Below are 17,494 nucleotides of genomic sequence, written 5' to 3'. Positions count from 1 at the left end.
AATTAAGTCATGGTTATCCTATTCAGCTTTTATCACTAACTTCAACAAGGCTGGTGGATTTCAAAAGGAACTACAAAGGAATAGTTTTTACTTTCACTTGGCATGTTCAACAAAGGCTCATATGCCATAAGCCTGAGATTTCTTTACAGCTAAAGAGAATATTTTTAACTATTTTGCTCAATATATTTTTAAAATTATAAATATAAACATTTCCAATGACAACTGGGAGAAAATGTATATTCTCCTGTGTTTTTTTTTTCACTGAGTTAGAGTGGCTGAAAAAAATTTATCATCTAGGGGCCAACCTTGGCTACCAGATTGTGAAAAAATGTAGTTGTATGAAGTTATGATAAAATTATATTTAACAAATTGGATTTGGGAGGTGGCAATCAGAAGACTTAGACTAAAGTCCCAGCTCTGCCAAAGTATCTGACAAACCTGGCAATAACCTAAGCTCTTTGAGTGTCAGCTTCTTTATCTGTAAAAGATGGATAACATTTATAATTCTTCACAGAGATGTTGCAAGGAATAAATAAGAATGTTTATAATAATATACACATGTGTGTATAGACATGTGCATAGCTATACAGATACATAACTAGACAAACCTGTTATTTCATTGTTATCAGTAACTCCCAGAGAAAAATCCCCTACACTAAGGTAAATCAGTATCTGCTCTTCAACTTAATCTTAGATTTGCCTAGGGCGCTAACAGTTTAAAGTCCACTTCAAAGGAAAGACAACCAGTAGCAGAGGTATCTGCCCCATGGAGGACCCAACCAGAACTGGCCAATTGGGCAACATAGCTCTTTCCTTTCCTTCCTTCCTTTTTTTCTTCTTTCCCTTCCCTTCCCTCTTTTCACAAAGGGCATCATACCCTTACCTGCAGGTGCTCTACCCAAAGGAATGTAAATTTTGATCCCCTAATCCTCCCAAGCAAGTTATCTTGGGAGACATCTTTCTTAAGGACCAAACGTTAGATCCAAATCACTGGGGACTCTCACTGATTGGCCAAACCCCACTTAGTGGTCACGGTTTGGGCCCTAGAGTGAATGTAAATAGCAATTGTTTAGGTTCTGGACAGAAACCCTGAGGGTCTTCCCCTCCCAGATTGGTATTTTTTTTTTTAACTAGGCCGTAATCTCTGAATGGGTGTTGTCTCAGTCAAACCTGGGAAAGACCTTAGCTTAAAAAGGCCAAGGTCTCCCACTGCATCTGGGCCATTTCCAGTCTTCTTGATCTATCTATACCTTGCCACTGGACCCAGATAGCTCTAGAGGAGAAAGCTGGTGACTTTGCACGGTCTTCCCTCATTTAAATCCAATTCACTTGCATGTCATGGCATTGTTGAGGGATGAGAGACAAAGTCCAGGAACCCCAAGACTAGAGTTCTCAGACAGGGTAGTTGAGGGGGAGTACCCCTCAAGGACTCGAATACTGGAGGCAGTCGGGTGTCTGGAATGAATTCAAGGACTCATGCATTCTTTAAGTCAAGATGGCAAAGACTGATTATACTTTTCAGAGAGCAAGAGTTCTTAGGGAACCTGCAACCTTACAGGGGCACAGGTAAAGTTTAGTAAAATGTGCCAAATATATTAATGAAGTGATTCAGGGGGGATTAGGGAGTAGTGAAGGGGTGGTCAGTTCTTAAAGAAACATGCACTTTTTGTATCTACTGCCAAGGTATCTTAACCAGAGTTCACTGGGACATAGTCCAAAGGGCAGCTACATGGAGGTGTGGTCAGCCCTGACTGAGAAATACCCAGGCTGCTCCCATCAATGTCTTGTTAGACAAGATAAATGTAAGGGATTATATGTATGTCTAGGTCTAGGTCTAGCATGCATATGAGAGGTTAGTGAGTAGTAAATATCTCTATGACCCAGTACACAGCTAGTTCATGTACACAACTGGTCAAACTCATAAAGTCTATAGGTACAGCTGGCTACTGTGTCAGGAAGAGAAATAAGTGTTTTGCTAGGGCATGCTGTTCTGTTTTGCTAGAGAGAAACTGCTCGGGACAGCGTTTTGAGGCTAGGGAGAAATGTGATTTTGGAACTGGGGTCCAAGCACAGGCACTCAAGCACCCCATCACCATCACCTCTCTGATGTCATGATCCTCTTCAAGAATGAAGGACAAACAACAAGAGTTTAAGTGACTTGCCTATGATTACATAGCCAGCAGGTGAGATATGTACTTGAGCCCAGATCTAAGTGACTGAGGCCAACTCTGTATTCAAGACATTATGCTGCCTCTCAATATATATATGAAGATACTTTAAGAAAAAAAAAAAGGTCATTAGGGAGCAAGTAGAAAAGAAAAAAAATATTAATATGGTGAAAGTATTAAAAAATACTCTTGATATGTAGAAAAATCTTGTGGAAATGATTAGAATCTTGCACTTAGCTCAATTCTATAATGTCTTCTGATAAAGGGTTGGATATTCTGTGGATAAATGTATTAGTAGAATTCGAGTATTATAGGACAAAGTAAGGGTCATTTATTTTTCCCCCATCCTCTTAACAAGACTGAATACGTTGCATATAATCGTCTTTTGGTGTACAGTTAGGTGGTAAAATGGAGGCCACCTCTTCCCGAGTTCAAATCTGGCCTTAGACACTTACTAGCTATTTGACCCTGGGCAAGTCACTTAGTCCTATTCGCCTTAGTTTCCTCATCTGTAAAATGAGCTGAAGAAGGCAATGGCAAACCACTCCAGTATCTTTACCAAGAAAACTTCAAACGGGGTCACAAAGACACAATTGAAATGACTTAACAAAAACAAAACAAACAATGCTTTACATGATTCTAAACCTTCATATGGTATTTAAAATAACACTGTCTAGTCTATAAATTAAATAGCATTTAGAAAAACATAATATTGCCAGTACTCAAAGTTTCAACATGTATTCTGAAATAAACTCTGAGGGCAAAGACTGTTTTTATTTTTTTTTTCACCCCAGTATCCAGCATAATGCTTGGCACTTAGCAGCCACTTAATGATTGTTGAAAAAATGAATCCAATTTTGGAAAATCAAGCTCGTTGGGGTGGTAAAGTATTTCAGTATTTACTTAAAAAAACAACAACAAATTAGTCAAGTAGACCAGGATATTTTTTCTAATACCAATAAACTTAAGAACTTGGGATGATCAGCAATTTTTCAAATCAGAAGTTTATGTGGCAGAAAAATGGCATCTCTGTCTGTAACCTGTATCTGTTGATGTCTGAACACATTTTTTCCTTTCTTTCTTAGTCAGGAACTGAGGACATTTTGTGTAGGAAACCCATAGTGCAGAAATCTGCTATACAACGTAGATAAGCTTCTATCTCTAATTTATGAATTAAGAATTACTTTGGTGTATTGAGAGGTTAAGTGATTCAGCAGCAAGATGGAGTAGTGGATGGAGTAGATAGAGCACTAAGCCTGGAATCAGGAAGACCTGCCTTCACATTCAGTCTTGGATACTTACTAGCTGTGTAACCCTGGATAAGTCACTTAATCTCTGTTTGCCTCAATTTCCTCAACTGTAAAATACGGATAGAACAGTATCTAAATTGAAGGGTTGTTTTGAATATCAAATAAGATATCTGTAAAGTGCTTAGCATAGTGTCCAGCATGTAGTAGGTACTGTATAGGTGTTTATTCCCTTTCCTTCTCTTCCTCTTTGGCCATGATTCCACAGACAGTAAGAGGTAGAACTTGAATCCAGGTCTTCCTGATGCCAATGCTGGTTCTCTCTTCACTATGCCTCATTGCATGTCACATATTTTTTTAAAAGCCAAAAATAGCTTATTTTCTAAAGTTATGATGTATAAAAGCAGGAACTCAGTGCAAATAGTTCTAAGAATACAAGCAACTTATGATTAGACAGATGATTATCTAGTTGTTCTGAGCTCCTGTTTTAACTCCTTTCTTTTCACCAAATAGGCCACTGCTTTTCTCCTTATAACTTACATTAGGAAAGCCCACAGATTCGAGGGAAATTCACACAAATCAATTTTGCAAATTTCTAAGTAGTTGCTGAAAAATATTAGAGCTGGGAGATCATCAAGTTCAACCCACTAACTTTACAGAGCAGAAAACCTTGAAAGATAGTGATTTGCTCAAGGTCACAAAGCTAGTAGATAGTACAAGGAATTGAATCCTGACTCATTCTAAATCCAATCATCTTTGCACCATGTCACATTGTTCTTGAAAGGGGGCAAAAGGAAAAGATTGTTGTTGTTCAGTTGTTTCAGTCATGTCTGACTCTTTGTGACCCCATTTGGGGTTTCCTTGGCAGAGATGCTGTAATGGTTTGCTATTTCCTTCTCCAGCTCATTTTACAGATGAAGAAACTGAGGCAAACAGGGTTAAGCGACTTGTCCAGCATCACACAGCTAGGAAGTGTCTGAGGCCAGCCAGATCTAAACTGACTCCAGGCACTCTACCCACTGCGCCACCTAGCTGCCATTATAAATTAATACAAGAATAGTATTTTATTATATATCTAGGTAGCATCAACTGGTGCTATACATTTTTGCATACTGTAAAGCTTCTAGTCCAAGCCCAAGCAACTGAACAATGGAGAGCAAAAAAAGCACTGTACCCCAGAAGCTAGGTATACTTTGATCCTTGTCTGAATTACATGGCAATTCTAAAACCACCTTATAAATATTTAAATTATATTAGCATATTTCTGTGAAACCAAAGTTTAATTTTCTCAAAAGTGTTTTTAAGGCTATCTCTAAGTCAGACTGTCATCTAATAAACAGCTTTCCTAATATTATGGGATTATATGGCCAAAAGTGATTGCCATTCTACTTTTCTCATTTTGCTTACAGTTTAACTGTTATATGCTAGGAAATATTTAGAGCCTACCATTTCATAGCCCCAACCAGTAGCAAAATACTCCATTTATTTTACGAATGTCTACATGACAACATGTAAGGTCACCTGCAGAAACATCAAGTCAGTCAAATTCTGAATCATATTTATATAATAGCTTTCTCTTCCTCAAAAGGCAACAGGAACTGGATTATTCAAACTTGGCTTTGGTACCACAATTGACAAAAAGAATTCTATTGCTGGCTATAGATTCTACAAAAAAAGGAATAATTGAAATGTAGTTCTATGATAATAATTACTTCAGAAACACTGAATGTATATTTGAGAGCCTTTAAATCCTTAACGATTTAGTGTCTAGACCCATATCCCTCATTGTGCTCTAGAATCATCTCTCCCACTGCCAGCTGGGTGATTTGGGACAAATCATTTAAACTTCCTGGGCTTTAGTTTTCTTAGACTATAACATAAATGGAGGATGGATAGATCAACGGATCACGACCTTTCCAAATATGAGAAACCCTTTTTAACATATAAAAGTTTCATGAACTCCTAAGATAGTAATTTTACTATTAGCACATTGGCTGAGAAAACAGAACGAAGCTAATATCAATTTATAAATGAATATAATGAACAATGATTTTAAATGAATTTGTATTTTGTTACTCATACCTACATAAATTTGCAAAATAATAACATATACTGTTAGACACTGGTCACTCTACAGAAATGTTTGCGTATTTGTTATAATGAGTCTTGGCACATTGTTTTTGGAACTAAGGATTAAAACGCCAATGCTTGGTGCATAAGAGCTCCTGAGAAGTTAAGAGGCTTGTGTAGTGTCACATAGTAACTGTGAGTCAGAATTTGAACTCTGGTCTTTCTGATGTCAAATACAACATTGTATCCAATATGCTACACTGGACTTGTTATGAAGAAAATATTTTGTTAATTTTTGATTCAGTCTGAAAGGGTATAAAGTAGGAACAGGAGAAAAAAACCATCATTCTCCTTGGGCTTCTGTTCTTTGAATTTAAACAGATCAGGCATTTATTTGTTCAGGAGTTCCATAAATCGTTAGCATTGAACTGGGAGGGTCACACACAATAACGACTGATTATTACACAGCACTTTAAATTTTAGAAAAAGCTTTATTTACATTATTTCATTTAAGCTTCAACAATCTTGTGAGGTAGACACTATAGGTGTTACTATTCCCTTCCTAGAGATGAGAAAAATGAAAACGCCAAATGTTTGTTGCATAAAGATGATTTTGTTTTTTAAAGTAGGAATCTAGCTCTAATATTACACTAAAAACGAAACAGCACGAATTAGATATGCAAAATTTTACTTTATGAAAAACTTTTTAGAAATATACCTATTTATCAAAAATAGAAAAAGTCAAAGCAACACTGGCCAACTGCCAGTGATCAAAGTTGTTTTCTTTGTGAGAAAGAAAATAAAAACAAAGCAATGCGGAGCTTTTAGAGAATGTGTGTTAAGAGGAAGGAAGGAAGAATCCTAGTGGAGGTAGAAGTAGATTCCTGGGCAGAACTAGCTTGCATGCCCATATACAATTCCCATTCGACTTACCACCCTGCCCCCCCCCCCCATATTGTTTCCCTTACTACCTCAATTTTTTCCACTTCATTTTGTTATTGCCTGAAATTCCAGTAATTCTAAAGTTGCTTGAGTTAGCATCTTCCTTTAAGATATAGAATCTTGAGAACCTAACAACTCTTTCATTTCTATGAAAAAAATGAATTCCAAGTTGTAAAAAACACCACTTAATAAATTACTTTTTAGAACAGCCTAAGTTAAAGACTAACTGTACTTGACATCGGATTGAGTGACAAACCTGTTTGAGAGTATATACTGACTTCAGTACTGTTTTTAGGTAATATGCAGCTCTGATCTTTGAGAAAAATCAATGATATAAGAAGATTCAATTAAGATTTAGTTATTTCCAGCTAAATCTTTTTACCCTTATTTATCACGGTAAAATAGGTCATTACCCTATAAAGTCCAGGTTTGAGAAATCAAGATAATCCCTTAGACAAACCTTTAAGGAAAGGGGTTTGGGGCTCGAATCCTAGGGTGGAATAAAATTTGTTCGTTTTCAAGATTCCCCAATGCCAAGATGATATGACACAAGCATGTTCCCACTGAACATTATCTGCCTGGTCTAGCAAACTGTGCACTTGCTCATGTGGGTTAGTTCATTCCCTTCCCATTCTGTTGGTATGATTATAGAGGTCTTAAGACAAGCAGTCCTATTTTATGACTAGCACCGTAAGATTCATAGGGAAAAAACAGATGTATATCTTACACATGATGTATATCTTAGACATAGTAATAACATTTAAAAGCTATCTGTTGAATAAGTGACAAAGTATAGTGGCAGGATCACCAGGTAAACAGGTTATAGAAATATATGTTAACATGTAGTACAAAATTCCTGTTTTAGTCCTGAATCAGCTGCTCTAAATCCTTACAAACTCAAGAGAACTTTAACTAGTGGTTTCCACTAAAACTAACCTAGGATGATGTTCATTTCTATGTGCAAATTATGGACATACAAACCACTCTCAGGCAATTTTAAAATTAAACTGTTAAACTATCCAAAAAAGTCAATGAATTTTTTAAATTGGAAGGGCCTTTCCACTATACTATTTTGAACTATTATTGTCTCTCAACTGCCAGGAGAAAAAGTCAGAAGAGATGGGAATCAGAAAAGGACATCACCACAAGTGACCAGTCTATTAATTGTTACAGTTTGGAAAACTACACCTACACCATTAGATCAAAAGGTGTTCGTAGAATTCATAAAATATTCAGTTTTATATCAGCATCTAATTAGGTTTATAAATATAAAGTCTAATAGTGAGAAGCAGCAAAGATCTAAGCAGTCAAATATAACAGCTAATATTTACATAGAACTTTAAGGTTTGCAAAGTTATTTATACCTTGTCACAACTCTGTTAAGTAGGTATTATTATTATCCCCATTTAATAAATGAGGAAACTAAGGCTAAAAAAGGTTAATTGACAGCTAAGTGTCTGAAGCAAAATTCAAATTTAAGTTTTCCTACTTAAATCTCACACTCTTTCCACTAGTGGAAAGACAGGCAAATTTCACCTCAGACATTTACATGCTATGTAACTGACAAAGTCAATTAACCTCCCTAAACCTCAGTTTCCTCCTCTGTAAAATGGAGACAAAAGTAGCACCTATCCAACAAGATCATTCTAAGTTTCAAATGGAAGTGAATGTGCAAAGCACTTTGTAAACCTTAAATCTCTAAATAAATGTCAGCTATTATTATAGAAAACCAAACTTTTAACCTATGATATAAGATGCAATTTGTTTCATAATCTTTCACTGCCCTGTGTGGCACAAAATAGATCTATCATAAACATAAAACATGTTAGATCATGTAAAGGAAAAAGACCATACATAATAATTATTACACAGTGTTTTATGTATATTACCTTATTTAAGTGACTAAGTTTACATTTGCTAAAGAGTTGTAGAAAAAAACTTAAATGTTAAAGTACACTAAGATATAGGAAAATAAATTGCTTAAAAAAAAGTGACATACTAGAAAGCTAAAGCATACTGGCTCTACTTGAAAGACACCTGAATAAAGAAACTTATAGAAACCAAGTGTGTGGATGAAGTATTGGACTGGGAGTCAAGACACTAAATATTTTCTAAACCCACCTCTACAATACACTCACTAATAAATCAGTCGTGAAATTTGAGGCAAATCATTTGTCTGAGTTTGTTTTCTCATCTGTAAAATGTGGTGATTATACTAAATGAACCTATGGTCCTATCCTATAATTTTTGTCTTATATATTATGGTATAAATCTGTCTTGTCAGGAGATTAGAAAAATATTAGTTTAATATAGTTTATAATTCTACTAAAACTAATGTGAAAGCACATTAACTCCATCATAAAATACATTATTGCCATATTTAGCTTTTATTAGAAGGCACTAAAGGAAAAAAATAATGTTAAGTGTTAGATCAATCTTTCCTTCATTTATACCTTCACTTTTTAAACGAAGACAGCATACCACATTTACCTTATTATTAAAATGTTTGTATTTTAAGGCTGGGTTAAGAAACATTTTCAGATCTAAGCAGTAAAATATAATAACAGCTAATATTTACATAGAACTTTAAGGTTTGCAAAGTTATTTATACCTTGTCACAACTCTGTGAAGTAGGTATTATTATATCCCCATTTAATAAATGAGGAAACTAAGGCTAAAAAGGTTGACAGCTAAGTGTCTGAAGCAAAATTCAAATTTAAGCTTTCCTACTTAAATCTCACACTCTTTCCACTAGTGGAAACTTAGATAATACTTAGATGCTAATATGGGTATATCTGCAGGCAGCTAGGTGGTGCAGTGGATGGTACCTCTGGTCTGGAGACAGAAAGACTCATCTCCCTGAATTCCAATCTGGCCTCAGACACTTCCTAAACTGTGCGACCATGGGCAAGTTACTTAACCCTGTCTGCCTCAGTTTCCTCATCTGTAAAAGGAACTGGAGAAGGAAATGGCAAACCAGTCCAGCATCTTTGTCAAGAAAATCCCAAATGGGGTCACAAAGAGCTGACAACTGAACAGCAGTAAGATGCCTAATAACCACTTAAGATATCCAAAACATCACCACTTATCCAAAGGAACTGTAGTGATCTAACACAACAATCTAATTGTTTCAGAGTAGTGAGCTGTTTACTTTCAGCATGGAAGAGCATGGATGGACTTTGGAATCAGAGCTCTTGTTTACTTCTATGAGACTATGGTTAAGTCACAACCTCTCTGGGCCTTTCTTTCCTTAGGGGGGTTGGACTAGATTACTTCTAAGATCCTTTCCAGTTATAAATCTATGATCCTAGGATCTCCTAGCAATGAAGAGCCATACCACTCAAAACTCCTGGGGCCTTACTTTAACGAGCCATTAACACTACCTGAACAAACTACTTAGGATTTTGGGTCTCAAAACATTTAAGTTTCAGAATCAGAAAAAAAAAAAGTATTAAAATAACCTGGTTAAAGCCACTGTCAGGTTAAGGGGAAACACAAAATAATCAGCAGGATGATTAACACAAAATAAAACATGACTCTATATCATTTTTAACACAAATGAACCAGATACAGTTGCTATGTCAAAGGAATATTATAGTTAAATGTACTTAAACCACCATCTTGATGGTTAAAAACCTACATTTCTCAAGTCCAATGAACACATGAGTTTCTGTCCATAGTACTGCATGAAATCTTCGAAGCGTCAGATTAATAATGCATAACTATGTGTACAATAATTTATGCTAAATTTACTCATTAGACATCCTTCTATTTTTGAAAGCCTAAGTAATGGGGCAGCACCAATACACGTGTTTAATAAGAAATATTCAACTATGCTGTGTCCTGTAGTATTAACTCCACAAGCCTTCAGTGCTCCACTACTTTCAGTTTCCTTTCCTAAGTTTCTCTTCCTAGAAGTCCCGAGTTAAAGTTTCTGCTTCTTTATGGGGCAAAGAACACTGCAGATAACGACAGACTTTTTAAAAAAGAAGACAAACGAGGAAGTAGAGTCCAGTGAACTAGGGGCAAGGGATAATAAAGAAAACTTGGAGTGAGACAAGCGCCGGGCTGAAAAGACTGAAAGAACTTGCCCCTGTGCCCTTTCACACCACGTTCCTCCTTTATTTTCTCCACCACCACCCCAACCCTTCTTCCAAGAGGGGGATGTACCTGCCGATTGCACAATTACTGCCTGAGACCAGAAACATTTTATTTTCTTTCTTATAAAAAGAGGAAGGTAAAGGAAAGGAAGATAAACCGGCCGGATTCCCCGAAGGGAAGTCTCGGGGAGCAGGCTAAGCCCCTTCCCCAGAAGCCCAGTTCGCCCGAGGTTGCCCAGGCCCCGGGCAGGCTGGCGGAGGGAGGGCGGCGTGGGCAGATCCAGGCCCCCCCCGCCCCCCCCCCCCCGCCGCCGGCGCTGCAGCCGTTACCTAACTGACCCGCTTCCCCAGCAGGATGCCCGCCCCTCCCTCGGTCGCTCGCCCGCTCCCCCCCGCCCCAGGCCCAGCCTGTAAAGAAAGGGGCGCGTTCCTGGGGAGGCCCGGGCGCGGGTCTGCGGGGGTGCGCATCCGTGCGCGGTCCCCTCCTCCTTGCCAGGCCTCCCACGCCCCTTCCCCGCACCCCGCGCCGCCCCGCCATCCCCTCCCCTCTCCTCCGGCAGGCCCCGCCTCCTCCCCATCCTTCGCAGTCAGGGAGCCCCAACCTCACCTGCCCCATCCCTGGCGACAGCGGCCTCCCTGGGCCCCAGCTCGGGCCTCGGCACGGGCCCCGAGGCGGCTCACCTGCCTCGGGTCCCCCGCCGCAGCGCAGCCCGGCCCCCTCCACCCCCCCCCCCCCCAGCCACCGGCCGCAGCCTTTCCACCCTGTCCGTCAGCCCGCGTCTCCCGGACCCTCCTTCCTCGGTCCGTCACCTGCCCCCACCCCGAGCCCCGGTACCTTGTAGGAATCGGTGGCGAGAAGGATGTTAAACTCGGCTTCGGCCGCACAATTCATTTCGGGGCGGAGGGCGTGCGGGGGGAGGCGAGCCGCGGGCTCGTCGGCGCTGCGAGCAAGGGGAAAAATGGGCTTCGCCGCGCTCCGTTGCTTAAGTCACTGCACGGACCGAGGAGGGGGAGGGGCGGAGGAGGAGGAGGGGAGGAGGTGGGGTGCAGGAGCCGAAGCGGGAGTGGGAACAGGAGCAGGAGGAGGGGTCGAAGGAGAGAGGGCGGGCCGGGATTGGGGAGGGGAAGAGCCGTGACGCCAGAGGAGGCGGCGGTCCGCGCGGTTCCCGAGTCCGAGCATTCGGCTCCTCCCCGCCCCATCCCTTCACCCCACCCCCCAGGGCGGGGAGCGTTGCGGAGGGGAGGGGAGGAAGGGGGGAGGGGGAGAGGCGGAGCCGTGCGCACGCGTTTGGATTCGGAGGTCAGGGGGAGGAAGCCGGGGACGGGCTGGACGTGAGGCACGCGCTTTTCCGCAGGGATGGCTGCCTCTCGCCCTCCCTCGGGAGCGCTCGGTGGCCACAGATAATCGGGGCAGCGGCCCCGGCACGTGACTCAAGAGACGCGCGAGCGCCCGCCCCCCCCCTTGCCTAACGCAGGCTCGTAGTGGGGGAGGGGAAGCAGGAGGGGGAGGGGGAAGGGAAGGGGGAGAGAGAAGCGGGCTAGGGGAGGGGCTTCCAGCCCTGCCCTGTCTTGGAGCTGCCTTTTAGGTGGGGCGGAGCGGCAGCGGTTGGAGTGTCCCTTGCCCTTCTTGCACCTCCTCAAATCACGCCACCGAGTTTGGGTGCTGAGCAGCGGCTTATCCTCCCTCTTCCTCCCCTCCCATTCCCCTCGGCTCTGTGGTCCGAAGGATGGTGGAGGAGGAAATTCGTTCCTTATCTTTGTCTTTGAAGAAATCTATCCTTTCCCCCCTCCCCTTTTCCGCCCCCATTTCTAGCGTTTCCAAATTCTGAGGAGCCACCCGGGGCTCGTAAACCGAGAGCATCCAATGCTCTTTGCTCGAGCTGTTGAGAGCCGAGCTAGTCCAGCGCTTCCTGCTCTGGAGAAAATACAGAGAACGCTCCTTGGTCCTGAAATAGAGGGCGATTGAATGCTTTTCGAAGCCACGCTAATAAGGGACAGAAACGGCCTTAAATCTAGCGACGACTGCAAACAAAAGACAAAGCTCGAACACTTGTCACCGTGCGGCACTGATATTTATTATAGCTGGTAGCCTTCATATTGATGTGTCACTCACTCCACTAAAGGAATAAATAAATACTGTCAACTCCCCCACTCCCAACATATTTCTTCCAGTCACCTGCATGATTATGGTTTCTACTTTTAAAAGCTTAACCTTCATTTCGATCATGCTTGGGGAGGTAGTTTAGGAAAAATGAATACAATAAACCGTTCAACTGTCACTCAATTAACCTCGATTAGCTAGGTAGGTGACACAGGAGATGGAGTGGTACACCAGTGGTCATGAAGATCTAGATTCAAATCTTACCTGAGACGTTTACTAGCTGTGTGACTATCTCAGTTCCCTCATTTGTAAAAAGGGAATAATAGGAGAGTAATTGTGAGGATAAAATGAGATGTTTAATGCTTTGTAAAGCTTGAAGGTGCTTTTAAAATGCTAGCTAGTACTATCATTTTTTTTTTTAGATTTTACTTTCTCAGGAATTGTCAAAATACTTAGAAAACTAGCCCATTGGTGAGGAATTTGTTTGGGTAATGCAGGAATCGAGATATCCAGCTATTTTTTAGTCAATACAAATTCTGGACAATTTCCTGTAAACCTCAGTTAAACCTTCCCAAGGAAGACCCTGACAGCTTCCTCGTTAAATCAGTCAAAAGTTGAGTCTTTTAATTTGAGAGTATGAGAACTTCTTGTACATTTCAAACCGGATGTTCCAAAAACATCTCAAGTTCATCTGTCCCAAATGGAACCCAGTATTTTTCCTTTCTTCCCCTCCTCTCCTTTACCCTCCCCTCTGCTCTTCCTTCCTTTTTCTCTCCCTGCCCTCTGTCCACATATGGTATCATATCATTATCTGCGGGTGCTCTGCCCAAAGGAATGTAAATTTTGATCCCCAAAACCTCCCAAGATATCTTGGGGTTTAGGGGCTACATTTCTTTTTTAAGCCTTAAACCCAATTTACTCTGGCTCTTATTGATTGGCCAATAATAGGCCCCAGGCCAAGCCCCACCTAGTGGTCATAGTTTGGGCCCTGGTGGCTCACAGTAAATGTAAATAGCAATTATTTCTGTCTGGTCAGAAATCCTGAGGGTCTTCCCCCTACAAATTGATTTTTTTTATTAGATTAAAAAAAAGCCTCATTTCTTACCTAGCCTTAATCACTGAATGGGTGTTGCCTCAGTCAAACTGAGACCTGGGAAAGACCTTAGCTTAAAAAGGCCAAGGTCTCCACTGCATCCAGGGCCATCTCCAGTCATCCTGACCTATAGCTTGCCACTGGACCCAGATGGTTCCAAAGGAGAAAGTATGACTGGTGGCTTTTCACACTCCTCCCTCACTTAAATCCAATTCACTTGCATGTTGTGGCACCACCTTCCCCTAATGCCACAGTCCTCTTCAAGAAGGACAAACAACAATCTTCTGCTCTAGAATGCTTTGCCCTCTCATCCACTCACGTCTTGCTAAACTTCAAACTTGAATTATGCATACTACTTGTCTCCTCTGTTCCTGTTCACAAGCTGCTGAATATAGCTAGAAGTCTTACAACCATGTTGATTGAATATATCACAAAGTTAGCTGGGCCCTGAATGTAGCAAAGTAGGAGGTGGCACAGTGGACAGAGTGCTGGGTCTGGAATCAGGAAGACCCAAGTTCAAATGTGACTCTCAGACACTTACTATTTATGTGACCCTTGGCAAGTCACTTCTGCCTCAGTTTCTTCAGCTATAAAATTGGGATAATAATAGTACCTAGCTCACAGGGTTATTGGGAGGATTAAATGAAATAATATTTTTAAAGCACTTAGGAAGGTGTTGGCACATAGTAGGTTCTTAGCAAGTGCTTTCCCTTTCCTTCTTTGATTCCTTCTGTTTTCCTTCCTCAAGTCTCTATAACTCTCCTCAACTCCACATCTCAGCTGAGGGTCTTATTACTTATTTCACTGCAAAAAAATGGAGGCTTCTGAATGGGACTTCCGATGATGAACTCTAGATTCCCTAAATTTACCAGGTTGCCTGGGCACTGCTCACAAACACACGGTGGCTAGGTAGAAGAATGTGTCTGGTTCTGTGCCTACCTCAGAGTAGCCCCAGTGAGAGATGGGCATGTCATCTCTTTTGTATGTACACTCAATTTGGGTCCATAATCACCTGAGTCACAAGTTATTCTAGTTTTATATTCAAGGAGAAGACTTTTTTTTTTCATCATTTGTCATTTACAGCTGGAAACCAGCTCCCCTAAGTTTCCACATGGTTGGATAGGAAATAGGCAAAGAATATCTGTATATGCTTCAAGGACTGCACTTTGTCTCCCAACCTTTCTCCCCCAAGTACAGGCCAGCCCCACTTTATTACACTTCTGTATAGTCTCTAGGTAATAAGTTCTCAAATTTTTATCTTTCAGGGCCCCTTTAAACTCTTAAAAATTATCAAAGCCCTCAAAGAGCTTTTGTTTATGTGGGTTATACTTACCATATATTTACTGTATTAGAAATTAAAACCAATAATTTTAAAAATATTTGTTTAACTTAAAACCAACAATAAAGTCATTGTATTTTAACAAAAATATTTTAATGAAAAATAACATTTCCCCCCAAAAAAGTTAGTGAGAAGACTGACATTGTTTTATATATTTTTGAAAAGGTTTCTAATGTCTAAAGTAATAGAAGACAGACTCTTGAATGGGTTTTTGCATTCAGTCTCTTGTGATATGTTATTTTAGCTGAAGCATATGAAGAAAATCATGCCCCACATAGATATGTAGTTGCAAAAGGGATAACTCCTGTATTTTAATAGGCAAATAATATTGCATTAGTGTTATGAAAATAGTTTTTACCTTGAGTACTCCCTGAAAGGGTCTTGGGGACCTATCAGGTCCTAGGACCATACCTGAGAACCCTTAATCTAGATCAGGGTTGGAGAACCTGCGACCTCCAGGCCACATGTGGCCCTCTAGGTCCTCAAGTGCAGCCCTTTGACCGAATCCAAACTTCACAGAACAAATCCCCTTAATAAAATGATTTGTTCTGTAAAACTTGGACTCAGTCAAAATACCGTACCTGAGGACCTGGAAGGCTACAGGTAGCCTTAAGTTCCCCACCCCTGGTCTAGATACATAGAACTGCATAAAGATAGTTGATGTTCTTCAGGATGTTACTAAACCAGTGCAATCACGTTCACTATGCTTAAGGCAACAAATTCTATTGATATAGTATGAAATGATTTTCAACAAGTTTTGAAACATAATGAGTTTTTTGAATAACTCAGTTGACCAATAAGTCTGATAATGCAGAATACCATAAGAAAGAGGTTTTACTAAATAATTTTTGTAATAACCAGTACAAAGGAGGAGAAAAAAATTATTTTTTACCCTAATTTAGCATTTTTCCTATGAACTTTAAAAAACTTCTATAAACAATTCAAAGAACAAGTGCTTGCTTGTTTATCTTCCTACAAGCACTGTACTATACAGTAACCTTTGTTCTATTCTGCTTTGTGCAGAGAAAGAATTGGGTTGGATTACAAAATGGCTCTAGCCAATGATGGTGTTAAAATCAGAATTATGACAATCTAATCTTAAAATCCTAAAATGCATCTTCAGTTACAAAATGGACAAATCTAGTATGGGCTTATAGTTGTTCAGTTGTTTTTCCATTGTGTCTGACATTTCATGACCCCAGTTGGGGTTTTCTTGGTAACAATACTGGAGTGATTTGCCATTTCCTTGGAAACTGAGGCAAATAGGGTTAAGCGACTTGCCTGGGGTCACACGGCTAGCAAGTGTCTGAGACTTTGAACTTAGGAAGATGAGTCTTCCTGACTCCAGGCCCAGCACTCTAGCCACTGAGTCACCTAGCTGCCCAAGTATTCCATACTACCCTGGAATTAGGTAAATTTATTCTAATCTTCTTTAGTATCATAAATAAAAATCTATCAAATAGCTCTAATGGAATCAGTTGTGAAGTAATTAAAGTTCATATTATGAATTTATTACTGAATCTGAAGCCAAAGATTTCATTTTTAAATTGCCATCATTGGAGAAATAATTTAATAATTATCTTTAATTGGCCTATGAGTTTAATAGCTATCTTTTTTTCTGGCTTTTGGAAGATCTAGGATACTATTTCCTAATATGGAACTCTAAAATGGAAAACAATGATTATGACAATATAAGAGGGGCTGCATGGCATAGTGGATATACAACTGACCTCAGAATCTGGAAAACCTGGGTTCAATTCCCATCTCTGACACATACTGGTTGCATGACCCTCAGCAAGTCCCTTAACCTATCAGTGACTCAGGCAATGCTATAAGACTATAAATTGCAAACCATTTGCCTGTCTGAATTAGCTAAAGAAGTTACCTCCCATGGGATCTCTACATATTTATGCACTCCCATGCGCCCTGGCTGGCATACACAGACATACACACACGTATACACACACACACACACACACACACACACACACACACACCCCAAACAATATTTATGTAATTATTCAATATCTAAAATGTATGGAATAGTGCATCATGAGCTGGGGATGTACAAAGTTTAGGAAAGAGAAAGTCTTTAACCTTAAAGAGTTTAAAGTCTAGATTCCAACTGATTTTATCTCATTTCAAAGCCCTCTACTCGCCTGTGTACCCTCAGCCTTATTTAATAGAAAAAGAAAACCCTTGTGGCAAATATACATAATCAAGCAAAACAAATTCTCATATTGTCTGTGCCACAAAATGTGTCTTATTCTGCATCTTGAATCTTCTATCATTTCTCTGTCAGGAGGTGGGCAATGTAGTCCTATCATCAGGTTATAAAATAATAATAAAAATAGAGGGACTAGCATGAGCTCCCCGCCGAGTCCCTCCAAAAACCTATAAAAATGACTCTGAACAAATTTTGGAACTGCAGAAC

General features: G+C 40.2%; 1 protein-coding gene across 1 annotated transcript in view; it reads right to left on the bottom strand.

Moving 5' to 3' along the window:
- The window catches only part of NAMPT (nicotinamide phosphoribosyltransferase), a 43,905-nt gene extending 32,160 nt beyond the window's left edge, over nucleotides 1-11,745 (bottom strand). The window contains exon 1 of the mRNA XM_036759591.1: nucleotides 11,363-11,745. Within this exon, the coding sequence (XP_036615486.1) occupies nucleotides 11,363-11,419 (57 nt within the window). The 5' untranslated portion in view covers nucleotides 11,420-11,745. The remainder of the gene's footprint in view (nucleotides 1-11,362) is intronic.
- Between the last annotated feature and the right edge of the window lie 5,749 nt (nucleotides 11,746-17,494).

Source organism: Trichosurus vulpecula, chromosome 5 (assembly GCF_011100635.1).
Source record: "Trichosurus vulpecula isolate mTriVul1 chromosome 5, mTriVul1.pri, whole genome shotgun sequence".
Taxonomy (NCBI): domain Eukaryota; kingdom Metazoa; phylum Chordata; class Mammalia; order Diprotodontia; family Phalangeridae; genus Trichosurus; species Trichosurus vulpecula.
The sequence above is the reverse complement of the archived record's forward strand: the minus strand, read 5'-3'. Positions and strand labels throughout refer to the sequence as shown.